The 27,946-nt window shown below is 53.9% G+C and overlaps 2 protein-coding genes across 7 annotated transcripts; both read right to left on the bottom strand.

Annotated features, from left to right (window-relative positions):
• Positions 1-319: 319 nt before the first annotated feature.
• Positions 320-8,322, bottom strand: slc9a5 (solute carrier family 9 member A5). The gene is made up of 16 exons (XM_076017581.1): positions 7,856-8,322; positions 6,220-6,522; positions 5,937-6,100; positions 5,512-5,590; positions 5,199-5,376; positions 4,614-4,834; positions 4,334-4,536; positions 4,139-4,228; positions 2,989-3,059; positions 2,781-2,907; positions 2,601-2,692; positions 2,347-2,473; positions 1,985-2,134; positions 1,827-1,896; positions 1,578-1,706; positions 320-1,464 (listed from the first exon to the last, which is right to left on the bottom strand). The coding sequence occupies exons 1-16, from the start codon at positions 8,244-8,246 to the stop codon at positions 887-889; spliced, it is 2,973 nt and encodes a 990-aa protein (XP_075873696.1). The 5' UTR covers positions 8,247-8,322; the 3' UTR covers positions 320-886.
• A 336-nt stretch (positions 8,323-8,658) lies between these two features.
• fhod1 (formin homology 2 domain containing 1) lies at positions 8,659-26,621 on the bottom strand. 6 transcript variants are annotated; one of them, XM_076017528.1, is made up of 28 exons: positions 26,183-26,621; positions 24,098-24,204; positions 23,161-23,225; positions 20,076-20,143; positions 19,882-19,987; positions 19,510-19,604; positions 19,207-19,318; positions 19,019-19,113; positions 18,775-18,918; positions 18,353-18,702; positions 17,347-17,454; positions 16,971-17,054; positions 16,685-16,711; positions 16,232-16,282; positions 15,506-15,645; positions 15,395-15,430; positions 14,841-14,975; positions 14,557-14,726; positions 13,496-14,110; positions 12,282-12,437; positions 12,018-12,200; positions 11,786-11,905; positions 11,518-11,679; positions 11,245-11,435; positions 10,288-10,480; positions 10,001-10,145; positions 9,324-9,500; positions 8,659-9,084 (listed from the first exon to the last, which is right to left on the bottom strand). In XM_076017528.1, the coding sequence occupies exons 1-28, from the start codon at positions 26,345-26,347 to the stop codon at positions 9,005-9,007; spliced, it is 4,080 nt and encodes a 1,359-aa protein (XP_075873643.1). In that variant the 5' UTR covers positions 26,348-26,621; the 3' UTR covers positions 8,659-9,004. The 6 variants fall into 6 exon arrangements, with proteins under 6 accessions (XP_075873643.1, XP_075873669.1, XP_075873652.1 ...); XM_076017554.1 differs by lacking the exon at positions 17,347-17,454; XM_076017537.1 differs by lacking the exon at positions 16,685-16,711 and having other exon boundaries at positions 26,183-26,620.
• Between the last annotated feature and the right edge of the window lie 1,325 nt (positions 26,622-27,946).

Genomic DNA, 27,946 nt, shown 5'->3' on the forward strand with positions numbered 1-27,946 from the left:
CCTCATATAAAATCCTTTAAAAAAAAAAAAACATTGTGCGGGCAAAGTGGCAAGCAAAGTCCTTCTTGCGGCGTAGGTGTTGCACTGGAACGTGTTTTCGTAGGTATGACAGCCTATGTGGATGGTGTGAAGGATGTTGTCAGGGAAGTAGAAGTCACAGTGCTGGCAGTGGTGCTGGCATTAGTTGACCTGTCGGCGTACTGCAGTCAGGGGCTTTTCCACTGAGCAGTGTGCAGCCACTGGGGGGCGCTCGGGGAAAAGATCTGGTCACCTACGGCTGCAGGTGATTGATGCGACTGAAGAAGGAGTGGGAGGAACGTTCTGCAGATAAAAACCTTTATTGACTTTCAGATGTGCTGAAGGCAGGCGGACACAAAATATCACATCAAATGAGTGGAGGAGAACATGGCAGTGATCGGCAGACCCAGCAGGACCGGCAGATCCAGCAGGACCAACAGGACCAGCTCCCCTTGACTGAATTGCCATCTGAACATCAGGTAGCTAGCTAAAGCTAATTCCTCCAGAGCAACAGGCTGTCACATGGTAGCGCACAAGAAACACAACGCACAGCCAGAGCAGCGTCTGTGTGTGTGTGTGTGTCTGTGTGTGTGTGTGTGTGTGTGTGTGTGTGTGTGTGTGTGTGTGTGTGTCTGTGTGTGTGTGTGTGTGTGTGTGTGTGAAGGAAGTCTGATTCTTTGGCAACACAAGCGACGCAACAGCTGAAACAGACAAACAGCACGAGAGAGACAACTGTAGAGTTTGCTTATGGAATAACGCACACACACACACACACACACACACACACACACACACACACACACACACACACACCGAACTACCACTGCAGACGAGTGTGTGGATGCTGATTGGTGGAGTGTAGCCCCTGCTACAGCTGGGTGGGGCCTCTGCTGTGCTGTTCTCCTTTGCCAGGTGGGGGCGCTGTAACCAGACTCCTTAAATACACGCAGGGGTTCCTCCGCCTCCCTGCGCTGTAGGCGGAGCTGGGCGGTGGTGGGGGCGGGGCCAGTGAGCCAGGGGTCCTCAGAGACGACATGAGTGGCTGGATCTCTTGTGCCTCCTCCTGCTTCTCCTCCTCCTCCTCCTCCTCCTCCTCCTCCTCCTCCTCCTCCCTTTCGTCCTGCTTCCGTGACAGCTGAGCTACGATGGAGGAGGTGCTGCCCGGCGGGGTGTAGGAGGCGGGCCGAGCTCCTCCCAGTCTGGAGAGGGCGCTGACTCGCGGGTGGACTGGCTCGGCGGGGCCAGGGGGAGAGGAGATGCTCTCCAGGGAGGAGATGCTCTGGTTCCAGGCCTGCTGCAGATCAACTGGGATGATCTTAGTAGCCTCCACTGACACGCAAGGGGGCGGGGCTCCCACGCTGCCCTTCCATGGCAGGTGGCTGTCTGCGCTGGGCGGTGAGGGGGGGTCCGCCGCTGGGCCTGGACACCCATCCAGAGCAGCTGGGACTGATGGAACACACAGGCAAACATTTGAGAACCGCAGCAGGGTCCACACAGGTCAGCTGGTCCCCAGGCCAGGGGCCAGGATGGGGCGGGTCCATGTAGCCGCTGACACCCACCTGATTTGGGTCGCTGTTTTGGCGTCTCTACTTTGCGGGCCACGAAGGTGATGCCCATGTCCTCCTCCTTCTCGCCGTCAGAGTGCTCCTGCTTCTCCTCCTGGGACTCCACGGGAACCACCACCGGGTCTGAACACAGACACGCCCACAGTCACCACACAGCCAATCAGAGAGTCTGCAGAGAGACCCTGTCACACGTGATCAACGACACTGCCTCCCACTTCCCGCCGATGTCAGGTGACCACATACTTTTGTCATGCCAGCTGACGTTCCGCCTGGGCTTGTCGCCGCCGTCCTCCTTGGCGTCCGATCCTCTCCGCTGCGGGGAACAAAACGCACGCCGGTCAGCCAGCGGGAACCCGGCAGCCAATCACAGTGCAGCTGTGCCGTTTGTGCCTGACGAGCACCTTCTTCAGGCTGCGGTCCTTCTTGTGCCGCTTGTGTCGTCCTGACTTGAAGGTCTCCATGCGGCTCTTCATGTTCCTCTGAAACACCTCCCGGTCCTGGCGCTCCTTCTCTCCCAGCGGCATGAAGTGACGGCTGTAGTGCGACTGATACTGGGCAACAACGCGACACACACAACACACACGGCGTCTCACAATGCGTCATCGTCGTGTCCCACCACATTCTCTGAAAGCTGCTCCATTTCTCTCCTCCATCCACAAACTTCACTGAGCCCGGACCCTCACCCTCAAGAGGAACTTGCAGCCACCCGTGTGTGTGTGTGTGTGTGTGTGTGTGTGTGTGTGTGTGTGTGTGTGTGTGTTACCCGTCTGCGGGGCTTGTACAGGTTCTCGGCGAGGACGTGGTGGGTCTCTGTGTCCTCCTCGACCTTGGCCCCAGGGATGTTGTCAATCACCTGAAGGTCCAGACAGACGCCGCTGCCATTCTCACGCCTGGAGCACACGAAGCGCCATTAGCTGCCTCACTGACAGCTAACAGCGACAGATACTGTCTGTCTGAGACCCGCGCAACCCGTACACGGTCAAGTGATGCGGGAAGAGGAAGGGTCACGTGACTCACAGGTAGTTGGTGACGTTGGTGACTTCGGGGAAGGAGGCCCTGCTGGCCATGGAGGGCAGAGACAGCCGGGCCGAGGTCAGCACGTTGCCGCCCTGCAAGCACAGCGACATGACCCTTGATGATGTCACAAACAAAGCGATCAGATAAAAAGGTGGGAGTGCCGTGGGCCACCCCACCCACCTGGTCAATGACGCTGATGGCATCTCGGATGTTGATCTTCTGATAGGCCTCCCACAGTTCGCTCTTCCTGTACACCGACTTCCTGAGTAGCAGCTTGCTCAGGTAGTTCTTGTCAAACTGCTCCCACCTGACAACCACACACAGGCTCAAGCTGAAGTGGTGGCGCCACCTGCCGTTTGTGCACTCTCCTTACAACCACAACACTCACTTGTCCCTCCAGTGGTGGTACCCCTGCAGCCCGGCGATGTCCTCCACCGCTGTCAGGATGTGGTCGAAAGCCTGAACGCAGAAGAATGAATCAGAAAGCCTCCAGGTGATTCTGTTGCTGACTCCGCCCACCAGAACATACTCCACACACAGACCTTCACAGTGTGGCGCCACTGTCTGGCGTGAGGCAACGGCTCACTGCATCACTACTGTATTTTTATGGGATCCCTTTGCACGGCGGCTAACACTAACCGCAGTAGGAGTGTCTCTGTGGCTCTGTGTCACATTTACACCCCAAGATAGCTGTCATAGGCTCAGCCTCTCACTGTTGTGTGTGCAGGACAACTTCTATCTGTAGAAACTAGTGGACAGAAAGTCAGAAGTGGTTCACAGAATGGTCCCCAGGAGACTTCTCTCCTTTTTCTCTTCATACTATCCTGGATCAACAGGACTATATAAATCCAAGAGCGGGAGATGGCAGGGATGGATGGGGCTGCAGCGCCCTCTACTGGTGAGGTACTCTGGTTGTTTTAAAGGTCCAGTGTGTAAAATTTGGCTTGATTTATAATTTTTATATTGGAACAAGCTCAATATACTGCCTACAAATACATTAATGAAAGTGTATACTCGCAGCACAATAAAAGTCATTTGGTTTTCCTACTCCTAAGGGTCTTGCTCCGAGTTAGCTGCCATCTTGCACCGCTATTTTTTAAGGAAGATCGCCTGACAGTGCCCTAAATACGAAAAGCACTGTCAGGCGGGCTTCCTTAAATACCAGGACTCCTTAAAAATATTACACACTGGATCTGTACAGCTGCAGCTTTTCTCTCACTCACAGCGTGACATGACGTCGCCTCCATAGCAGCAGCAGCAGCAGCAGCAGCAGTAATAGACAGCAGCAGCCTCGCTCAGTCACTGCACTAAAATTGGTAATATTTTTCACCTCGTTATATTAGGACATTTGAACTTGATTGTTAACCAGCACAGTGACACATCTGGTGGGTGTGGGCCATGGGAACGGAAGTCGAACAAATTTTGTGACTTTAGCAGGAATGTTGAGGTAAGGCAAGAGAACAAGAAAAGTCTGAACAGTGAGACTGTGTGACAGTGTAAAGAGGAGGTGAAGTAGAAGAAGAAGAAGGCAAACTGACCCTCTCATGGATCTCCTCATTGATGGTCGGCTTCCTGCTGGTGGAACGAGGAACTTTGAGCCATTTCACCAAAGGTTTGATGGTGAGACCCTGAAGAAAAAGACACACTGTCCTCAAACCACCCGATGTGTGTGTACGCGTGCGTGCATGGGCGCGTGCCTGCGTGCGTGTGTGAGTGAGAAGATATAGTCCTACCTGGAACATGACAGTGAAGAAAACCACAACGATCGTCGTGGCAACAAAGTAGTCCTTGGCTTTGACCTGCTCGCCATCCAACAGCACCACCAGGGCGAATGCCACTGCCCCCCGCAGGCCACCGTACGACATCACCACCTGATCGATCTTATCCAGCGGGACAAGGCGAAAACGGTTCAGGACCCAAGTCTGCCCGACGACACCTATGCACAGGATTCAGGAGGTCAGTAAGGGCAGCTGACAGGAAGTGGAGGTCACTCTACACGAAGTGGGGACCGACCCATGGCTCTGAAGACGAAGATGAAGACAAGAGTGCAGGATACCAAGCCAGTGTCCCAGGCCCACTTGGACTTGTCCACGGCGGAGATACCCAGGAAGATGAAAATGATGGTCTCTGCGATGCTGGCGAGGGTCTTCATGGTGTACTTCACCGTGGTCCGGGACTTCTGGGAGATGTTGGCCTCCACATATTTATTTGCCCCGATTCCACAGAAGGTCATCCTGCAGAAGGCAACCAGGAAGTGTCCGTCTACTGTACACCTCACTGGACAGCAGAGGGTGTCCTCACCTCGAAAGCGATCTACACGGGGCTACTATGGCAACAATGATACTGCAAGTGACTAAAAACTCCTCCAGATATAAAACCATCTCGGTCGGCTTGTAATGCATATTTTAGCAAAAATGAAGCTACGCAACATATAATATAGTTGTCTAAGCTAGTGAGCTGGAGCGGTGAGGACAAAGCCCACCCCCTTCCTGTACTGGATGAGACGAATATTGAATAGTGTTACGAGGGGTCGCGGACGACATCGGCTGATTTGTACTTCGTTTCACTGGTGTCACCGGTGGTTTGCGCTGGACTCACGACAGGATGGCCGACAGCGAGAAGAGCTCGGCGGTCAGGTAGGCCAGGTAGACCAGCAGGAAGACGAAGAGCGGCTCGATGATGCGAACCTTCTTGGTGAAGCGAGTGATGAAGCCGAGGATGACGGCAAAGACCAAGCCGACCAGAGTCCCTCCGATGCTGACGATGAGGAAGGAGGCTGGAGGGGGAGGAGCCGGAGTCGGGATGGGGAGGAGGAGGGGAGGAGGAAGAGCGGAAGAGGAAATCAGGAGGTGAAGGAGGGGAAGGGGAAGGGGGAGTGTGAGCAGTGTGCAGCGTTTCCACGGCGACTCACCTACTCCTTTGAAACAATCTGCGGTCTGAACGTTCTCGGCTCCGACTTCGACGAAGGAGATGTAGACCTTATAGAGGACCTACACACACATAAATACACATGCACATACACACACACACACACACACACACACACAAACACACACACCAACACACAAACACACACCTCAGCTGATTGTGTCTGAGGACTCTTCAGGTGTGTGTTTATGTGTTGTTGTGATTGTGCGTCGGCGCTCCGCTGCGTTCCCACATGTTGGCGGATTAGCTCATATTCCGAGTGCTGCCGGGGATTAGAACCCAGCTGAGCTAATCTGCTCAGAACCGTTTAATCCCGGCCTCCCTACGACGCCACACGCCACTGAGTCAATGAACCGTTTGTCCGACTGACCCAGTGTGTTTTTGCGTGTGAGTGAGTGTGTGTCTCACCACGGTGACGGCGTCGTTCAGCAGCGACTCTCCGAACACGATGATGAAGAGCATGTCGTTGATGTGAACTTCTTCGAACACGGCCAGAACTGCCACCGGGTCCACGGCCGAGATCAAGGCCCCAAACAACAGGAAGTCCAGCAGGTCGGCCTGGACACGCTCGTCTGCATGCACGCACACACACACACACACAGAGGAGGACTCATCAGGTCATGCTGTGATTGATTGGTGGCTGCTGCTTCATTGCCAGACATCGCGGATGCTGGTGTGACCTCACGCTGACCTATGACCCCCAGCAGCTTGGCGGCGTACAGACAGAGGCCGGTGCAGAAGGCGTTCCACAGCGTCCCCACCACGGCGTACAGGAGGATGGCGCCCAGGTTGTCGAAGAAGAGACGCGCCGGCATGAAGTAGCCGGCGTCGCCCACGATGGTCGGCAGCAGGAAGAGGAAGAAGAGGGCGGGCTCCAGCTGGTACAGCTGCTTCTTATTGGCCACGAGGACGACCCCGCCCAGGACCAGGCCCAGCAGGATCAGCATGCAGCTCTCGGGGACGACGGTGGTGAAGCGCTGCGAGAAGTGGAACACTGTAGAGGAAGACGGGTCCAAGGGGTCAGAATAAAGTCCCATCGCTGTCTGTTTGTCGCGGCGGTCGTTCATATTTATCAGACTCAAACGCGAACAGGCTGCAGTAGAGAGTCACCTCCTCTGGTCTGAACACCAACTCCATAATTGCGACGTCGTATAATTGACATCGCAATTATACGGCGTGACACACTCTACGCACTGGACGATGCCTCCGCGACGACGTTGTTGCTACAGCAACCTGTCAGATGGGTCAATGATGTGGCCACAGTGTGAGACAGAGCCAGATACCATTTGGACACTTGCTAAAAACAGTGTGGACAGTCAGCCCTAAAAATTTGAGAAGGAATTTGATTTGAATCAGATTCGCCTGCAGACTGAACGCAGCCACTGAACACATCAAACAGGGCTAGCAGCCTGGCAGCCTGCTCATTGCTGCTCTGGTTCTCTTTCATGTCCTGAACGATGTAACACAGATGTCTTATTAATCACACGCACACACGCGCGCGCACACACACACACACACGCGCACACACACACCTTCATCCATCCATCACTTGGATGTAAACACGTCCTTCCTTGTCTCCTTCACTTCCTCCTTATTTTACTACTTCCTGCATCCTCTTCTCCTTTTTCCCACACCCCTCCCTCTCCTTCGCCCCATCCTCTCTCCCCCTCCCTCACCTCGCCTCTGTCCTTGACTCCGCCTCTCAGCCTGTGACAAACGACCACTGAGTTGTTGTAAACATTCAGTGACTCAGCGCTTCTCCCCCCCCGAGTCGCATTGGACTCGTGTCTGTCTTGGACACGATCCTGACCCGCACACTATTGGTAACCCGCGCAGGAACGCACACTTACACGATTGCGCGCGCACGCACAGAGACACACGCAAACACACACACAGAGACCACTCTGTCAGTGTGATGAGTTAAAGTCACAGTCAGTAGATTTGTGTTAAATCTGCCAATTGTTCAACTGGCACATGACGAGAGAGGACTATTGGTAGACTCTGTGTGTGTGTGTGTGTGTGTGTGTGTGTGTGTGTGTGTGTGTGTGTGTGTGTGTCAGCAAGCGTGTGGTTCTTCTGAGGCTTTTCGGGTGATAACCTGATCAATTCATCAGCTGATCACCTCTCTGGACACTCCACAGAAAGTGGTGCATCGTGGGCAGAAACTTTCAGAAGAGCATCGCTGACCTGGTCCATGTCCATGTCCATGATCAGCCCGTCTCACCGTGATCGAGTTAAAAGTCTGGCCAATCAGAACTCTCTACTCTCTACTACTATTCTCAATCATGGCGCACGCACGCACACGCACGCACGCACACTGGACTCACAGATCTTGGCCACACTGGCCACCAGTAGCCAGATGGCGATGATGTAAGGGGTCTGGACGTAGCTCCACTCCCACTGGACCACCCGGTAACCGCCACCGTGATCATGCTTGCCCATCTCCTCCTCCTTCTCCTCCTGGTGGGCCGGACCGGCCGGTTCGTCCGCCGCGGACCGGGCCAGAGCGATACCGGGAGCCGCGTACTGCTGCGGCTTCTCAGGCATCGGCGGAGAGGGGACGGATAGGCGGACGGCAGGTCTCCGCAGCACCGGCGCGGCCGTCCCGGACTTGGTACCGGTACCTGGCAGGTCATCGGCTGAACCGGAGCCGGCGCCAGCGCCGGCGGCGGGCAGCAGCAGCAGCAGCAGCAGCAGCGTCGCACCGCGCGGCAGCATCTTCACCCGGAGCTCAGCGGACACACATGCTGCCCGCAGACCTTTATATCCCGCCCGAGACACGGAGAGGACACGCACACACCGACCAGCTCCGGTGACACACGGAGGAGGGGATACTAGAGCTGGTCATGTGACCTGTTCGGTCCCACTTTAAAGAGACGGAGACTTGAAGTCGGACACGGCGCTGTGACGTCACACGTGTGAATAATTGTGAACCTCCACCAACGTCATCACGTTGACGCCATCGTGTCGTCACATTACCGGCACTGCTCGGCCATATTTTGGTATTATTGTAATTCTGCCTGCAGCCTGATGGGGCCCCTGAGGTTTCTCGAGGGCCCTTCAGACAGCCCGTGGGACACCTGGACCTTCAAGGACGGGACGTCCCGGATTAACCAGCACACCAGATGGATTATTAAATCATATCAACAAACCTTTATTTAAAACTTTATTGACATCAAAAACATGTGTGGAACAAAGTTAAGTTAAAACAGAGTTACTGAAAACACACACACACACACACACACACACACACACACACACACACACACACACACACACACACACACACACACAGCCTTTCAGGACCTTCAAGACCCTCAGATGAGATACAGATGAGGGTGAAGCAGGTGAGTTTGTGTGTGTGCACATGTGCGTGTTCCAGGTGGCGGTCTGTCCGTCATCTGGAACCTTCACTGACTGGGAACCAGTCCAGTCCCAGCTAGTGGTCCAGAGGGCTGCTGATCTGGGATCAGCCATCACACCTGGTCCTCCTTATTGTTGAGACCCAGAGCCTGAACCACATCCAGACTGAGGCCGCTCTTCAGAGTCCTCCTCACTGGCACAGACACACACAGACAGACACACACATAGGCGACCATCAGGTGTGTGTGTGAGAAACTGACAGGATGATCGGCTCTTATCTGCAGCTCAGGAGGAAACAGATATGAAGTTGTGTGTTGTGGACACACAGCCCTTGTTGTGTGTCCACAACGCAGCGCAAAGTCTCCCTGAAGATCCGGCTCAGATACAGGTCAGAACCAGGTCAGAACTAGGTCATCAGTCATCACAACTCACATGACTTCCTGTTGAGACGGGAACGTTTGCGGGTCTTGGGGCTGGACGACCTGTCGGAGGGGTTCTGGGTGACGGACTTGACCAGTCGGTCCATGATCTCGTCGGTGGCGTCATCCTGGCCGCTGGCGCCATCCTCTCTGGCCACGGACATGGTGGGGGAGCTCGTCCTGCCCATACCTGGCGAGTGGAACCACAGTTAGAACCAGAGAGAGGAGCAGAACCAATGGGCTCCTGGCTGGTTTTATGTGGGAACTTTCAGTCTCTCTTTCCCTCCCATGCATGACACGAGCGGTCAGCAGCTCCTGAAGCAGCAGATCTTCTAGATCAGGTTCTACGGAGAGATGCTCCCAGTAAGTGACCACAAGTCTCTCTTCGCAACAGTTCAGCATCCCATCGAGTAGGAGGACCACAAACAGGATGGCAGAAGGCCATTGAAGGCCTTGAGGAGATTCTTCCGTCCTGAGGACAGCTACTGGAGTTGCACCTAATGGATTCTTACAGCCTCTGTTGCGAAACTGCCACCTTCTGGCCTGGCGTGATCACTACAGCGTCACCTCAGTAAGTGAAGCTCTTCCTACTTTGGCTCTAAACAAGGTCTAACTGTGGAGCTTATCCAAGAGGAACTAGGATAGGTGTGTGTGTGTGTGTATGTACTGAGCACGCTCAGACGGCCTTACTGCGGACGGCCCGGGAGCGTCTCAGCCCTTGCTGCTCGCCGCTTGTCAGGAAGTTCTTCATGGTCTGGTGCTCCTCTTCCTCTGCTGCCATGGAGACAGGAGACGGGTCGTCCGGATGAGGCACTGCCCCGGAAAACTTCTCCGTCTGAAGGCAGGAAAAGGGAGAGGTGCGAAGGAAAGTTGTAGAAGACACTCGAGCAGACGGGAAGAAGATGATCCCGGAACGGCTCCACCTCAGCTCAGTCCCTTTGGCAGAAAAACTGCTGCTGGTGCCGGTGGGAGTTTACCTCAGTGATCATCTTGCCGCGGGTCTTGGTTCTCTCACGGTGGGCGGCACGTTTGTGTCGGAGTGTAAGTACTCGCTCCCTGGTGGTGCGATACTCCAGAGAGAACTCGCCGACGATGCGGCAAAAAGTCGTCACCTTGATGTCCCGGACCGACGAGGAGGGCTGACCCAGGAACAGCAGGAAGGAGTGGAACCTGGTCCCCAGGAGGAGGAGGAGGAGGAGGAGAAGAAGGAGCAGGAGGAGGAGAAGGATGGCACTTTATTATCAGTCATCGTGGCATTGACATTTAGCCAGACAATGTCATACTGGTGCAGAATGGGACTAGGAGGAGCAGAAGGCAGAGGAAGAGCAGGAAGAGGAGCAGAAGGCAGAGGAAGAGCAGGAAGAGGAGCAAAAGGAGGAAGACGAGGGTCAGGAGAAGATCAGGAGGAGGAAGAGGAGGAGCAGGGTGAAGAGGAGTAAGAGGAGGAACAAGACCAAGAAACAGGAAGAGTAGAAAAAGGAAGAGTAGGAGGAGAAGCAAAAGAAGAAAGAGGAGGGTCAGGAGAAGATCAGGAGGAGGAAGAAAAGGAGGAGCAGGATGAAGAGGAGCAAGAGGAGGGACAAGAGCAAGAAACAGGAAGAGGAGTAGGAAAAAGAAGAAGAAGAGGGGAAAGAGCAGGAAGAAGAGGAGCAAGAGGAGGATAAGCAACAGGGGGCGCAGGAGGAGTGAGAGTAGGAGTGAGAGGTGCAGGAGGAAGAGGAAGAGGAGGAAGAGGAGTTGTTGGAGGAAGAGGAAGAGTAGGAGGAGCTGTGGTGGCTCAGCTGAACTGAAAAGACTCAACAAGAAGCACATGACAGAAAGCAACTTTTGTTTATTGACAGTTTTGAGTGTTCAACTCAGTAACATGGAGGAGGCAGGCTGGGGTTTAGGCATGCAGTTCTGCAGCTGGCCACCAGGGGGCAGACAGCGCTCACCTGTTGATGACCCTGCGGTGCACCACTTTCAGGATGATGATCTTCTGCGTGCAGTCCTTCAGGAAGTCGGTCATCTTGTTCTTCAGCACGGCCTTGGTCTCGTGCTTGGCCACCACCTTCAGGTTGTCCCATGATGCTTTGCAGCGTCTCTCCAGCTGGGCCAGGTTCTCCGCCAGCTGCTCGAAGTCCACCTGAGGGGGAGAGTCACCCGGTGAACCCGAGGAGGAGGGTGGCGCCGCAACAGAGCAAACATGAGGCCGGGCGGGGCAGTACTTTGGCGGAGCGGGTGATGGCGGGGATCTCTGAGTAGATGTCTGAGGATTCTGGGTCATTTTCCAGCACCAGGCTGCAGGTGTGATGCAGCAGAGACTGACGGTGCACCGTGTCCTTCACCTCCACCACCTTCTCCAGGTAGCCCAGCTCGAAGCCTTTCGCCTGCAAGCACACACACAAGCATGTAAGTGTGTGTGTGTGCATGCGCACGTGTGCGAGTGTGCATTTGCGCGCGTGTGTGTGTGTGTGTGTGCACGTGCGCTCTCACGTTAGAGCTGTTCAGGAAGTTCCCAATGGCGAGCAGCGTAGCGAGGATTCTCCTGAACGTCTGATTTGACGCAAGCTGTTCCATGCCCAGCTTCAGGTCAAAGAGTGGCTCCGCAATCTCCTGCAGGGGGCGCCACAGTTGCAGCGTGAGCGTGCTGAAATCCAACTGTGACTCTATGTGTGTGTGTGTGTGTGTGTGTGTGTGTGTGTGTGTGTGTGTGAGAGAGAGAGACCTTCTCCAGAGCCTCGTAGTTGAGTTTGAAGGCCCAGAGCTGCAGGCGGGGGGTCAAGGCGCTGATGGAGGCCAGGCTGAAGAGGAACTGCTCAGCGGTGCCCAGTGGGAGGTCGGGATTGGCCAGCTGGGCCTCCTGGATCCTCTGCTTCTCCTCATCGGTGGGCGTCATGGTGATGATCTTCTGCTCCAGACAAGGGACTTGTCAGCTTCGCTCCATCGCAAAAAAAAAACAACCCTCACTTCTCCGGATGGACACGCCTACCTCGATGCCCTCCTTGCTGATGGCGAACTCGTCGAAGTTTAGGATGGCCGTCTTGATGACGTGGGCCGCCGGCAGGACGGTCATACCGATGTTGATGGCGTTGCTCCTCTTGGAGTCCAGGACCAGGAGCTCCGACTTCTTGCTCTCGGCTCCTTTCTGCGGACGATCGGGCAACCACGTCAACGGCTGTGTCACCATGGCATTGCAGTGGACAAGGTTACTCTCGGCTGCCAGTCAATCAGCACAGACCACCGCAGGCCAGCTGTTAACGTTCAATCCCTGCTCAAATTTTCCTTTGTTTCCCATTTCTTATTTAGAGAGGGCATTAAAATATAGAGGTGGGGGAAAAAATAGATTCTCAGATTAATCGTGATTATGACATTGCCAATTATAAATCAATTCACAAATTTAAAAAAAGAAGAAGATATTTTTAATGAGGCCGGAACTCATTGCTGCACTCCAGCGTCGCACTGGACTGCTTAAGGTGACGCGCACAAGACACACAAGCACGCAGATCCAAACCAACTCGTGAGACGAGACACCGACACACATGGCGTTCAAGTCGACTGAAAACCGAATTGGACTGGTTCCCTGGGATTTAAAGCCAGCATGTGGCAGCGTTCTGGGTTTTACGAGGTTGAGGGGAAAAAGAAACTCGACAAAAGTCACAGTTTTTTAAGTTGCGTCACGCTACAAACAAAATATATATTGTGGGAACACGACGAACATGAGGAACCATATCGCCCGCTGGCACCCGGAGTTGGACAGAAAATCCTCCAGTTGCTGCAAACCAGGCAGCCATCCCCAACACCAGAACAAAGCTGCCAATACAGTCGTGAACGTCGAGGCCAATCACAAAGTCTAATGGGACTTTGCCGTTCCGTCGTATGTTGCAATGTTGCATGCTTTGGATGTATATAAATATATACTGTATATATGTATCTATACATATATACATATATCGTGATAAATCACGATTCTCAATTAATCGCGATTCATTGCATCGTAGCCCTCTGAATCGGAATCGAAATGAATCGTCAGGTACCTAGCGCTTCCCACCCCTATTAAAATACAGTGTTTGCATTGAGACGACATAGAATTTGCATTGAGACAAATCTGAACGAAATCCAGCTCAAACTTTCTGATTGGCTGCACGCATTAAACGCTGCGGGCAGAAGAACCAACCCAGAACGCGTCAAGCCTTCCTCCGTTACCTTGGCGACGGGCAGCTCTTTGGCCTTGGACTCAAACAGATGCTCGAGCCGGGCGGAGTCCACCGACACCTTGTCCAGCGACGCCCACACGGTGCCCCGCCCAAAACGACACTTGTGGGGGCCCTCGGTCTGCTTCAGCTCCTTCCAGAACAGCTTCACCGTCTTCTTCTTCTTCAGTTTCTGCGCCGGCGCCGCGCCCCCTAGTGGAGGGGGAGGGGGAGGCGGCGGGGCCAAACCCCCGAGTGGGGGAGGAGGTGGTGGTGGGGGAGGGGGAGGAGGAGCGTGGGCATTAAGGGCAGTGGGCAGTGGCGGCGGGGGTGGTGGAGGAGGAGCCAATCCCGGGGTAGGGGGAGGGGGAGGGGGCGGGGGGACGCCGGAGAAGCAGGAGGAGGCGGGCGTGGCGTCGAAGGTGTCCATGTCCAGGACGTCGATGTCCTCCTCGTCCAGCAGGTCGGAGAAGTCCAAGTCCTTGATGCGCAGGGCGGCGGCGCTCGGCTGCAGCTGCTCCCAGGTGTCGGCGGGCGGCCCCGCCCCCACGGCGGTCGCCTGGGTGGTGTCCGGGCGTCGGGCGGCGCTCTCCACGTCGACGCTGCTCTGCTGCCGTAGCAACCTCTTCTGATGGTGCACAGGGGACACACGCTCAGGCGAGAGGAACCGTTTCTGTGCTTCACACCAGTCGATGGAAACGCCTGCAAATTGCCATTGAACTTTGCCGAAATTTTAGAAACATAATGGAAACGCAGCTACTGACAGGCAACTCTGACCTAGTACATATGCATTTCAACAAGTCTTCCTCAGTGTGCATCATCATCATCATCATCTGCGCACTGAAGAAGTCTTGATCGAAATGCATCTGTGCTTGGTCCGAGTTGCCTTTCAGTGAGACTATTAAACATTTTTGAGATGGACGCTTGAGTGTTGCTGGCCGTTTTTTAATTTTATTTTCTGGATCGAATTGCTAACATTCTTACTTGACAGTGCGTGTTGCTATCTATTTTTTTTGGGGGGTGGCTTATCATTATTATAATTATAAGAAAAGGAACCGAGCGCCACGTCTGAACCTTTTTCTCCTCCTCCAGTCGAGCCAGCGCAGCCTGGGCGGAGCCTTCCAGGCCCACCAGCTCGGCCCTGCGGGAGGCGCTGCTCTCGTCGGGGACGGACGGCTCCTCCGAGCAGGCTCTGAAGCTGGACAGGCGCTCGAGGACATGACCCCGCCCGCTCGGCTCTCCCCCTACGAAGAAAGAGCGACAGAGGTCTAACTCCGCCCCAATGGGATCTGCCTCTCCCTGGGGAGGAGGAGCGATTGGTTAGGAACCGCGGGAAACGAAAGCCTGTGCGCTCCCACCTGGCAGGAAGCTCCCTTCTTCTTCGTTGGTGTCTGGAGCAGCAGTGGCAGAAGTCGAATTCGTCCTGGAGTACAACATGTCCAGCAGGAACTTCCTGTCGTTGGACAGCGTGCTGCACTGGCGCTGTACTGACACTGTCGCGCACGCACACACACACACACACACACACACACACACACACACACACACACACACACACACACACACACACACACACACACACACACACACACACACACACACACACAATCAAAGGTTTAATGGATGTTAAATCTGGCATAGCTCTGAACATTACAGACTGAACTTCCTGTGGGTGAGTGCCAAACTATCTGCAGTAATGCTAGGCCTCCACCAGGTGGTGTGCCATCACCACAGCAACTTAGCGGGGTTCTCCCTTGATTAATCTTCCGCTTCTTATCAGTCGCAGAACTACATAAGTGATTGGCGTCCTGATCGGTTTCCCATCATGCTCTGGGGCCTGACTGTTGATTCTAAACATTGTGCAGTGATAGGCTTGAGAAAGGCAGGAAGTGGTGGATCAGTTGCGTCTCACCAGGGCTGCTCTGCGACGAGTCACCGGACGGCAACCCTGCGGAGACAGAGACATCAGGTTAACGCTTCACTTGTGATCCGTCACGCACAAGTTTCTCCAGCTCTCTCCAACCTGCCGGCTCCTCCTCCTTTGCAGGCTGCTGGCTCGGGGTGATGACGTCATCAGACGAGGAGTGCTTGGCCTGGCTCAGATGCTTGCTTCTCCTCTTCTTCTCCCACTGGGTCACGGCGAGGCTGCGCAGGAAGGTGTCTCTGCACAGCAGGGGAGGGGAAGGGAAGGGTGGGTTGGCATCCGTCAGCGATCCGCGCAGGAAGTCTCCGCACTTAGACTTCCTGTTTGCCTTCAAGTTCAGAATTGGAACCCGCAGCGAGCTACACCACTAACGCCATGTCACATCCTGCTCCTCAATGCTCCTCCTCAGCGTGCAGACGGAGGAGGAGATGCTTCAGGGTGATGGGATCACTCAAGGACAGGCTCCGCCTCCTCCTCACCGCTGAGCGATCGGAACGAGGGAACAAGTGAGCTGTGATGACCGGTGCCACCTAACGCTGCTGGTTTCAGCCCGAACAGGAAGTGCAGAGGGCGGCACTCGAACGGGTCGAACGTAAAAGCGAAATCAGATGCGCGAAACCGCCGTCCAATCAGCAGGCCGCGATATGCTAGTCGACGATTGGTTTCCATCTTCACGTCAAACCCAAACACCAGCGATTAGACTCCACCTAGCCAGCAGCTAGCAACACACACACACCCACACACACACACTTGCACGCACTCACACAGAGTCCCAGCCATCCTGACTCCAATTCCCAGCATGCAGTGGGGGCCGCAACTACTTACTCAAACCTCCTGAGAACTGGTTTGTCCTGACTGACAGCGCATTCGTCTGGGCTGCAGAAACACAACACAGAGCTGAGCATGGCAGACGCACACACATGTGCATGCGCGCGCACACACACACACACACACACACACGCACACACACACACACACACGTCGGAAGAAACAGCAGGGGAGACTCCTCATCACCTTTATCAACATGATCATGATGATCATCATCACCACCCCAACACCATCATCATCATCATCATCATCATAATAATCATCTTCTTCTTTTGCCTTCACCGCCACCCACATTGCCCCACCACACACACACACACACACACACACACACACACACACACACCTCATCTTGATCCGATCAATTTAGCTGATCAACGAAAAACAGGGAGAAAGAGAAGGAGGAGGCGGTGGTAGGGGGTAGAAGGAGGAGAGGAGGAGGAGTGTACTCACCAGAAGACGGAGTCAGTCTCCCCACAGCTGGGGGAGGAACAGGAGCGGAGGAGAGAAAGAAAAGAGGTTAGACAGAAAGTTGGAAGGCACGTTCTGGTCATAGCAAAGGAGGAGGGGGGAAAGGAGGAGGCAGAAGAGGAGCAGGAGGAGGAGGAGGTGTACGGGGAGGGTCAAACTGGTCACACACCAGTGGCACCGCAGCTTCGCGCCAGCAGGGGGGGCGCTGCTGTATCTGCCCTTGTTCGCCGTGGCAACAATCAACCCAGCAGCGAACTCAGTCACTCACTTGAAACTGGTCTTGGCCTCCGTCTTGCCGGGCGGCTCCTGGTTCGACTGGGACGGCTTCTCCTGCTGGGAGGGAGCCGGGGAGCTGCCACACACACACACACACACACACACACACACACACACACACACACACACACACACACACACACACACACACAGAAAGTGGAACACAGAAAGTGGAACATAGGGCAAACATAGCCAGTCCTGTCCCTGGCAGTCAGTGTGTGTGTGTGTGTGTGTGTGTGTGTGTGTGTGTGTGTGTGTGTGTGTGTGTGTGAGAGAGAGATGCAACCACAGGCTGCCCTCCCTCCACACGCCAACACTGGCGGCTCCCTATTGGCTGTGGTTGGTGGCGCTCAGCTCGCCGTACAGACCTGCAGCCCGTCGGCGCCTCCTCACTGATGGAGCTGGTTTTGGAGAAGAGGCGGGACTTCCTGCTCAGACCCAGAGCTGTCATGTGATGGCTGAGGAAAGAGCGACCCCTAGTTGTCGGCAGGGAAGAGCAGCAGGAAGAGACAGGGAACCAGCAGTGAGCCAGAGGAAACCCAGAAGACAACCACAACCAGAAGCAGAACCAGAAGCAGAACCCAAAAGAGAGACACCAGCAGGATTGATTTGATCCGTACAGGAAGTTGTCATCAGTTGGACAAAAATCAGAAATTTGAAATAGTGGTGAAGTGACGGGGGCAAACGGGAGCTTCCTCAGGATTTCGAGGGATAGGCCACGCCCACTGAGGACCTTTAGCAACACGTCTGACCCCTGGTGGCTGTCTCATGGATGTATCGTAAGAACTGGATGACGAGTTTACTTCCATGTCACGGGGCCCACAGGATATGTGCAAGTTGTGTCACCCTCCCATGATGCTTTGGGTGCCGAGCTCTGGCCAATGAGAACGAGCAAACCGCGTCGTGGACTAGCGCTGAAGTCCACAACTTTAAAAATACACAATGCAAAGATTAGACATTGACCGTGTTTAAGGCGCAAGACGCTCCGTCGACAGTTTTACTGCCCTCTCTTTTGCTACTGCAGTCTATGGGAAAAACCCTTTTCGAGCCCGTGGGATTTTTCTTTTCTAATTCCACTGGGATAAAAGAAAAAAAAAAAAATCAGCATGCTGGCATAGCGGTGCTCTCATAGATACTAGTGCTAGTATTTTACTAACATCTATGGGCACTTCAGTCTCCAGTTCTTACAATGCCACCACTGACTGACTATCGCTGACTCCAGCAGTTGGGAGGGAGGCTCGGTAGCAGGAGAGGTTCCTTTGAGAGGACGCCCCCTGCTGGCCATAATAGATCGAAGTGGTGAAACTACACTGCAGCCAAGGCAGTTTTTACTGTCTCAGACCTGACTGGCAGTGAGGAGTGGGAGGAGCTTACGAGCTGAGCGGCGTCTTGGTCTCCTGCTCGTGGGCTGCGGTTCCGTTGGCGGTGGCGTCGGAGGGCAGCGGGGACACCTGCTGGGATCTGGACGGGCTGGAGGCGGGGCTGCAGGTGTCCGGGGACGGAGGCGAGGAGGCGGAGGAGGCGGAGGAGACGGAGGAGAGGGCAGGAGTCGGGGACGTGGACGGGGAGGAGCCTGCGGATGAGGTCAGGAGGTCTGGGAGGTTCTGGCTGGACGAGCGGCGGCGGCTCCGTCCCTCGCTCTCGCCGCCGGCCGCCGTCTTTCGCCGCTCTTTGCGTTGGTGGGAGGGGTCGTCCATCTCGCCGTCCTCGTACTTGAGAGCCATCTGACACACACACACAGTATTCAGGTGAATTCTGTGTGTGTGTGCGCGCGTGTTTGTGTTAGCAGACGTTACCTCATAGCTGGTGAACTGTGCTCGGAGCTCAGGCTCCGCCACCTGTCTTTTCAGGTGTTTCTGGACTATGTTCTCCATCCCGAGCTGCTCCAGACTGTCGGTCACATCGTAGAAGGAGTCCTGATCCGGAAGGACAGCCAGGGTCTAACACACACACACACACATACATACATACACACACGCAACAAGTTAGCACATCATATCTGCTGTTGTGTGTCTACTGTGTGTGCTGTGTGTGTGTAACCTTGTTGATGAGCGTCATGGCAAACATGAGCAGCTCTGTGTCCGATCCGTTCTTCTCCTCCAGAACTTCCATCAGGTAGCTCCATGGCTTCACACCTGCAACACAGTCTCTGAGTGAGTGAGGGAGTGAGGGAGGGAAATAAGGGAGTGAATGACGAAGGGAGAGACGCAGTGAGTGAGTCAGTCAACCTCTCCTGGTGTCCACAGTGTTGACGGCGCTGATGAACCGAGGACTGTTGGACTCCGAGTACTCCACGAAGACGATGAGCAGCTTCAGAGAGGTCTTCACCACCAGCCGAGACTGCACACACACACACACACACACTTAATCGATTGTCTACTGGGGATGTCACAGTACACAGTTCAGCCACCGACTTCAACTGAAGTAAAAAGTGTGTCCAATAATGATAACACTACTACTAGCACTACTACTAATATTAATAATATAATGATAATAATGATAGCAGTTAAAGATGCAACACTGGTCCTCACCAGACTTCCTGTCAGTGTGTAGAGCCACTGCAGCGTCTCAGCATGGCGGATCACACCGTTCATTCCGTCAACAAACAGCATGATCTGGCTGAGAGCTGATTATACACACACACACACACACACACACACACACACACACACACACACACACACACACACACACACACACACACACACACAGGCTGAGCTCGGTAGCTAAACACATTGGCAAAAGACAAAAGATAAAACTGCAGTTCCGCCTGCCACAGGGGGCAGGCTGTTGTCATAAACAACAGTTTGAATTTGATGATAACCTTATGACAAATGGCGTTACTAATTGCCAGGGGGCGTGTCCGTTCATTTGCACCTACAGCCCCCGGTGGGTGGTCTCACCTCTCAGGATGTAGTTCTGGTAGTTGTGATCGGCTTCAGCTCCGACTTTAATGAAACAACTCAGACCTTCGGAGGCCACAAACTCCGGAACCAGGTCTTTGTCATCCTGCGGGGAAAGAAGAAACACTCAGCCAATCATGCGCCGGGTCACCAATCCCTCCCTCCGATTGGCATTCAGGAAAAGTGAGTCTCACCTGGAACAGCTGCTTTAGGGAGAAGAGAGAGCGCCGCAGCTCGGGGCCGTGGGAGTTATACAGCTTCTCTGGAACAGAGACGGTTCAGAGTGTCACACCTCACCACACAAGACAATACACAAACACACAAAGACACACACACACACAATTGGACAACAGAGCAAACTCTCTCTCTCTCGCTCACTCACCCTCACACACATACATATTTATTACAAAAACACAGGCAGTGGAGGTGGCGCCACCGGTGTTGTGAGTTCACATCGTATTGGGAGAACTGGGCACCGTCCGCTTGGACCTGAGCTACACCGGGAGAAACCACAGGCTCTTATTGCGGAAGGACTGGAGCAGGAAACGCAACGTCTGCAGATAAAACAGGAAGGCAACACACTGTGTTTGTGTGTGTGTGTGTCTTTGTGTGTGGCCGTCCGTTCTTCTCGAAGGCTCACAGAAGAAGTAAACAGGAAGTCTCATCATCCCATTTAACTTCATGTCAGCCCAGAGTGTGTGTGTGTGTGTGTGTGGGAAAGATATTTCAACAACAGGAAGTCGAGGATGAGAGGGGAGCTCAGACTCTGCCCGTGGGGTCGCCTGTGGATATGATTTACTGCTTTGTGGATAAAAGTGGATTGGTTGATTGACAGCTAGCTAGTGCTGATGCTTTTCGCCATGTTCAGCAGTTAGCCGGCTGAAACTGCGTCGCAATAGACCAGCGCAACATGAACGGTCTCAAAATACTCGTCCCGCAGTTATCTCCTGCTCGAGATGCTTCCTGCTGGGCACTTCCTGTAGACTCGCAGCGCGGGTGAGCTCCATGCATCGCGTGTCCGCGTCATCCCCCTTTGATCAGCTGATCCGCAGTCGCCAGACCGTCATATAGACGGACGGTGGTGAGTTCAGGGTGCGTGGGACGGACAGACCAGATGTACCGGCCAGATATAGAAGCCGGCAGACAGACAGCAGCTGTCCTCCACCACAATAACCCCCCCGCAGGAACCATGACCAATCGGAAAACAAAGAGCTGCTCCTGGCTGGAAAACACCTCACCACACTACACTACCCAGAGTGCACCTGCCTGCCATGCCTCCGTCTGCCACGCACACTCACCCTGAATCTGTTCTCTGACATCATCCGTCAAGGAGAGAGCATGAGTCACGAGCGCGCGTGTGTGTGTGTGTGTGTGTGTGTGTGTGTGTGTGTGTGTGTGTGTGTGTGTATGACTATTTACAGGTCTCAGAGCCTGTGTGTGAAAGATTTCTCTCTCCAGAAACACTACCACACTGAGAATCTCTCACACACACACAAACTCTATACTGTACCTTGTTTTTGACCCCTTCCACTGTCAAAAGGGGTCAACTGCAGTGCAACGTGAGGCCAGCGGTGGCAGCACTGAGCCACAGCTTGGTCTACCTCTAGGCCAGCGTTTCTCAACTCGTGGGTCGCGGAGCTGTTTTGATTGGGTTGTGGTTTCACACTCTGTTATTTTGTAAAGGGATTGTCAACTATATGCATTTATAGATACATTTTGGACATTTATTTAGCAGGACACACAATTCAATACAATAATTTCAACAATTTACTTACAAGACACGATACTAAGTGGTGCTAGCGTTTTTATTTTGTGGAATAAATTTGGGTTGCGACTTGATTATAAGTGTAAATGTGGGTCCAGAGGCTCCACTACTTGAGAACCGCTGTTCTAGGCAATGCAGGAACAGGAAGTGATTCAGATAAGATCCCTGGGCTATTTCCTGTTTGTGCCCGCACCGCTGGATGAGCCTCAGAGACGCTCTGAAGTCATCGCCTCAAAACGAACCAATCAGGTGTTGTGAGATGAAGGAGACAAAGACGAGGAAGAGGAGGAGGAGCACCAGTCAAACGGCAGAACCTCTGCTGAGACCCAGAAGCCTAGCCGGTCCGGTCCGGGCCTCTCAAGTCTCCCCTGTACCTGGTTCTGCTCTGTGGGAACAGCCGTGGGTTGTTGCACTTGCAGAGTCAAGTCTTGCTGGCATGGCGCTGGTGCCTGCAGGAGAACGGAGGCATGCTAGGAAATCCCCTCCACGGCACAAAGGGCGAGGTCATGCCCAGGCAGGGAGTCAGCAGGAATTCTGGGAATTCTCTGCGTCTCTCAGGAAAGTGCAAGAATATGCGTGAGTAAACATGAAGTCGACAGTCACCTACTTCCTGTTGACAGGCTCCTCCTCCTTCCCCAACCCCACCCGCTGAGAGATGAGGTTCTGAATGGCCAACTGGGTGATCCTCTCGTCTGTAAGCTCAGCAGATCCACGCCAGCATTGCTAACTCTGGGCTAGCGGTGCAAGTGGCTAAAATGACTCGCAATCGCAATGTTTAAACTCAAACGTGTTCAGTGTTCAAACACCTGAAGCACGTCGACAACTTAGAAACAAGCCGACAAACGACCTAAGGGACCACTGGCAGGACGGCACATGGAAAGGACAGATGGAAACACACAGACAGAAACAGGGTCGTGCCAAGTCAAAAACTGCCAGCAGGAGCAGCAGGAGCAGCAGGAGGTGCTGCTCCTCATGCTACTGTCCCCCCTGCACACCCCAGGGCAGGAAGAACAGACTGGCCTCTCAGGAAGTTGTTTCCTGGTCTCACAAAATCTCCTCAGACCAAGGATCCCATTGTCAGGCTTCAACTTCTTCAAGTTCCAACAAGACGCTGGCAGTTTCAGTTTACAGGGAAGAGGCGTTTGAGAACTGGGACGATGACGAAGTGACCCAGTAGCCGTTTCAGGGAACTCTCAGAAAAGGACGTCAGCAGGGCAAGAAACTGACTAATCAGCTGGTGGTTTCATATCTATCGCCCCCACTCCCAGTTGGCCAATCCCGGCCTCCGGCAGAGCTACTGATTATTGCTGTGTTCGGGGATCGATTACTGGTGTTGCGTTATCAGAATGTCGACTCAGCACCATGCAGAGACCGTGTGTGAGTGTGTGTTCGTCTGTGTGCGTGTGTGTGAGATCATCGGTTGAGTTGGACACGAGGACGTCGTGTCTGCGGTGAGACACTTTCCGTCCGACTCAGCGCTCGGCTGCCGGAGAGCAGAGACTCCGCCCACCTACCCAGGATGGAGTGAACTCGAACGGAGAGCTGAGTCCTCAGGATCAGGACGGGCTTCTTCCCCTTACTGTGGGCACAGGGACACACGCATTAGCCATAGATATTGTCGGAAACACACACACACACACACACATGTGCGCGCGCATACACACACACACATGCAGGGAAGAACGACAACATGTAGGAATGGAAAGAATGGGAGCACGTGGGGTGTTTGTTTAAGTCTAAAAAGGAACTATTCTGAGGTTTTGGTTCTTGTTGCAATCACGTGCACACACACACACACACACACACACACACACACACACACACACACACACACACACACACACAGTTTCCACTTTCAGGATGACGTCCTTGTCCCTGTTTTTATACTCTGGTTTAACAGCTGCCAGGGGAGGAGGGGGGAGGGAGGGCGAGTAAGAGGAAGAGAAAGAGAGAGAGAGAGAGAGAGAGAGTGAGAGAGAGAGAGAGAGACAGAGAGAGAGGCCGACCACAGTGGTTCTCTGTGTTCTCGAGCAAACAAAGGTGGCCAGTGGCACACTGTCATTTGTGGCAGGAGGGAAGAGAGACGAGAGGACTGGTGGACACACTACCAGCTGTGTAAAAAGAGGGGCGGAGTCACGGTGACGTCACCCACCGGTCTTGAAGCCTAGTGGTTGGTTCTAGAGTCAGCGGCGCCACCTGGAGCAACCGGGCCGTTCAGACAACGGAAGAGTCCATATTTGGACGTGTGTGCGGGACCAGGAGGTAGTGTTGTCGAAAATATCGATATTGAAAACTAAAAACGGTTCAATATGACTTTTCCATAGTATCGATATATATCGGTACGAGACTTCCGCAAGACTTTGGCGCGAACTTGGAGCTTGGCTTCCTTTTTGAACACCGCAAAGACTCCGCCCATCTTTTTACACAACCAATGGGACAGATTGGTCTTACCTGACGTCTTGGTAGAAAGCTTCCAGCTCGTCTCTCTGCTCGGCCAGAGACGAGTCCAGGTCCAGGTAGTTCCCGTTGTGGGACAGCTGGAGGGTGCAGTCCTCCACCTGGCGGACGGGAGGACAGGTGAGTGTCACTGTATCTGACCGACCATGTCACTCTGAGGCTGAAGCCAGCTCCGACGCCACGACCTCTGCCTCCATGTTGGTCGACTCATAGAACAACACAACGGTCAAACAGCGACAACAAGTCGGTCCGACAGCGCCATGGTCCGAAACACTGCTGGAACGATGTTTGATTGGATGAACCAGTAGACCAGCTGACCAACAGCTGGTGTCAGCGGCCCATTACCGACACACAGTGACATACTGTCAATGTCCAAACAATGACTTGTGTTGCGCCAAGAAGCCGAATCAACAAACACACCTGCCGCGTGGCAGCATAGCGGTACACACACACACACACACACACACACACACACACACACACACACACACACACACACACACACACACACACACACACACACACACACACACACACGATTTTGACTGTTTCGCTCAGGGTGAATGGCAGCCAGTCTGGCGCCCCCAGCAGGTCAATGCTGGTGTTGTGTATGTTTCCAGTGACGGATGAGGGACTGAGTCACAGACGAGCCGGTCGGGCCACATTTCTGCAGTGCTCCACCCCCTAGGCTGCCGCTGCGGTTCTTCAGCTCCCACATTAAGAAGAATCAGGATCTTCTTTCATCCGTGTCGCCTTGCAAAGATCAGATCTTCTCCTGCTCAGGGAGACGCAGACCGGAAGGAGAGGTTCCAGTGGCGTAGTTAAGGCCACTCCAGAACACATGACGGAACTCTGACAATCCCGCGTATCAGTCAGCACTTTGCCCCCAGCAGTCTGTGTGCAAAGCTAAGGCTAATCGCAGCAGACAGCCAAGAGGTCCTATCTTCAGCCTGCCACTCACATCCTCCCATCCGCCAGCTTACTTCCTGTTTACAGGCCCCACCCTTCCCCAAAGCCAGCAGGAGGAGGAAGAGGACGAGGGGCTGGAGAAGGAGCAGGAGGAGGAGGTGGTTGTGGTGGCGGCAGAGCAGGGAAAGGGGAAGGAGGAGGATGTGGTGGTGGAGGAAAGGAGAGGGGAAGGTGAAGGTGGAGGAGATGGTGGAGCAGGAAGAGGAAGAAGAGGTTGTGGTGGAGGAGAAGGAGGAGAAGGAGGAGGAGGAGGAGGAGGAGAACCGTGCTGAAGAGCTGTGGTTTGCTGGAGTGCAGGAGAAGCAGGTCTAGAAGATGGAAGGAAGAAAGGAAGGATGGAAACATCTCTCCATCTGAGTCAGCATGTGGAGCTCCACTGCACGATGGCAACAGTGACGAGGTCAGACGCAGAATGGAATGTAGAGCTTGGCGCTCTCTCTCACGCTGGCACTCTGGCGGGCCCTGAACGCCTCGCAGCAGATCACTGGGACGTGGAGCGGCACGGATCCCATCAAGGAGAAAAGTCAGAGGAAGCGCCTGGGACCACATCAGCCCTGGTCGCCTTATCTCACAGTGTGAACTTCGACCCTCTGTTAACCTGGGAGGCAACTGGGTCACTTCCTGTTTGGAAACACGCAGGGACACTGACTCAGCACCTGTGCGCAGGTGAGACGTGTGAGACGGCTACCGAGTGGACGGCCACGCCGAGGTTCCAGTCTGCTTCTCCCGTGGATCAACCTCCTCTGGTCCCACGGCGGGACCTCCTGCCAATCGCCAGTCGAAGTTTAAAATATATATATATATATATATATATATATATATATATATATATATATATATATATATATATATATATATATATATATATTTTTTTTTTTTTTTTTTTAAAGTGGCAGTGTGACGTCAAGGCACCTCGGCGTGAGCGTGAGTGAAGGAGTTGAAGGCCGAGTGACTCACGGATCACTGACTCACTGGCACAGTGAGCGCGGCGGCTCGTCAAACACACAGTCCACGCTTCATCACCACACATGTGGATCTTCACACCTGTGGAGCGAACCCACCGCAGCTCACAGCTCGGTACGACCCGGCTCCCCTCGGTCCTTAACCCACCTTGAGAGGTGCCTCCAGCAGCTTGTGTATCCCGGCGATCTGCTCACTGAGCGGACTGTTCTCCTCAAGGAGCACCGTCGGAGGTCTCCGCGGTTCGGCGAAGTTGGTACAGATAAACGGATCCGAGTCGTCCAGGTACTGGACCCGGCACGTCACGGAGGCCATGTCCGAGCGACGGCGAGCTCAAGGCAGCTGACAGCGTGGCGGCGGGCCGGCGTTCTCTACCCGGCGTGGAGGATCCAACTGCTGTGCTGCTGCCGGACGATCCGGTGCTGCTCTGTCTTTGCTGCTGCTGCTGCGCGATACGTCCTCACACTAGCAGCTGTGCGTAGATGAAGGCGGGAACATCCGTCGCTGCCCTTCAAAATAAAACGACCGCTCGTGTCGTCTCTGGCTTCGGAGACGTGAGCGAAACCGGGGAGATCAACGAGAACGGTCCACCGACTTGCAGTCAGATTTTCGACAGCCTGGTCACGTGACTTGGCGGGTCAGCGCTCAGGTCGCAGAAGAGACACTGACACCCGCAGTGTTCTGGACCTGCAGGAGGTGAATGTGTGGTGGGAATGATGCAGCGACTCACCTGAACTCACCTGAACTCCCCAGGTGAGGACTCCAGCGGCTCGGAGCTGAAGGTGAAACCCGTCACTTTGCATGTTTGCGGGTGTTTCGCTTTGAAGGTTGTGAAAATGCGGAAAACCCATCTAGTGACGTTTTATGCGGATCCCGCATGGAAACTGATGTGTCAGCCGGAGCGTGACGCTTTCCCGGGATCAAGTTTAACCGCCGTGTCCCCAGAGCTACTGCTGTCCTACACCGCCCCCTGCCGGCTAAGCAAGAGCTGTGCTTTTCGTCCTCTGCCGCTTCTGCCGCGGACCTGTAGGGGGGGCGCTTTGAGGTGATGAGCCAAGCAAAAAATGTCCCGCGAAACCTTCCCATGGATGTACTATACGAAGTGATATCCCAAGCTTTCTGGTGGAAATTGTCCATCCGTCCATTTTCCATACCGAGCTCAGGGTCACGGGGGTCTGCTGGAGCCTCTCCTGACAACTGACAATACACACCCACGGACAATTTAGAGTTTCCATTTCCAATTCACCTCACATGCATTCCAGGCCTGGAATTGAATCCACAACCTTCTTGCTGTGAGGCGACAGTGCTAACCACTGCGCCACGGTGGAAAAAACACTTTGGAACTAATACATAACAACAAAAGTGACAACACTCTGCAGTCCCTTGCTGACCCATCAATAATAGACCTCAGTTAGAAAAAAAACTTAACTGTTCCTTACACTTTCTATTTACTTCTCTTTCTCTGTCATTTTACCTAACTTTTTATTTTTTGCTTTCTACTGACATGTCTTGAAATATGATGTCATGCTGATGTTAATGTGTTCTGATATACACTAACTGCACTTTGCAGTGGTTAGCGCTACCGCCTCACAGCAAGAAGGTTGTGGGTTCGATTCCGGGACCTTTCTGTGTGGAGTTTGCATGTTCTCCCTGTGTCTGCGTGGGTTCTCTCCGGGTTCTCCGGCTTCCTCCCACAGTCCAAAAACATGCATGTGAACATTCTAAATTGTCCGTAGGTGTGCATGTGAGTGTGAGTGGTTGTTTGTGTCTATGTGGTCCTGCGATGAACTGGTGACTTGTCCAGGGTGTCACCCTGCCTTCACCCTAAGACAGCTGGGAGAGGCTCCAGCAGACCCCCATGACCCTGAATAGGAATAAGTGGGTATAGAAGATGAATGAATGAATGAATGAATT

Source organism: Nelusetta ayraudi, unplaced genomic scaffold (genome assembly GCF_046127955.1).
Source record: "Nelusetta ayraudi isolate G7.1 ecotype Tasmania unplaced genomic scaffold, CSIRO-AGI_Nayr_v1 ptg000002l, whole genome shotgun sequence".
In the NCBI taxonomy this organism is placed as follows: domain Eukaryota; kingdom Metazoa; phylum Chordata; class Actinopteri; order Tetraodontiformes; family Monacanthidae; genus Nelusetta; species Nelusetta ayraudi.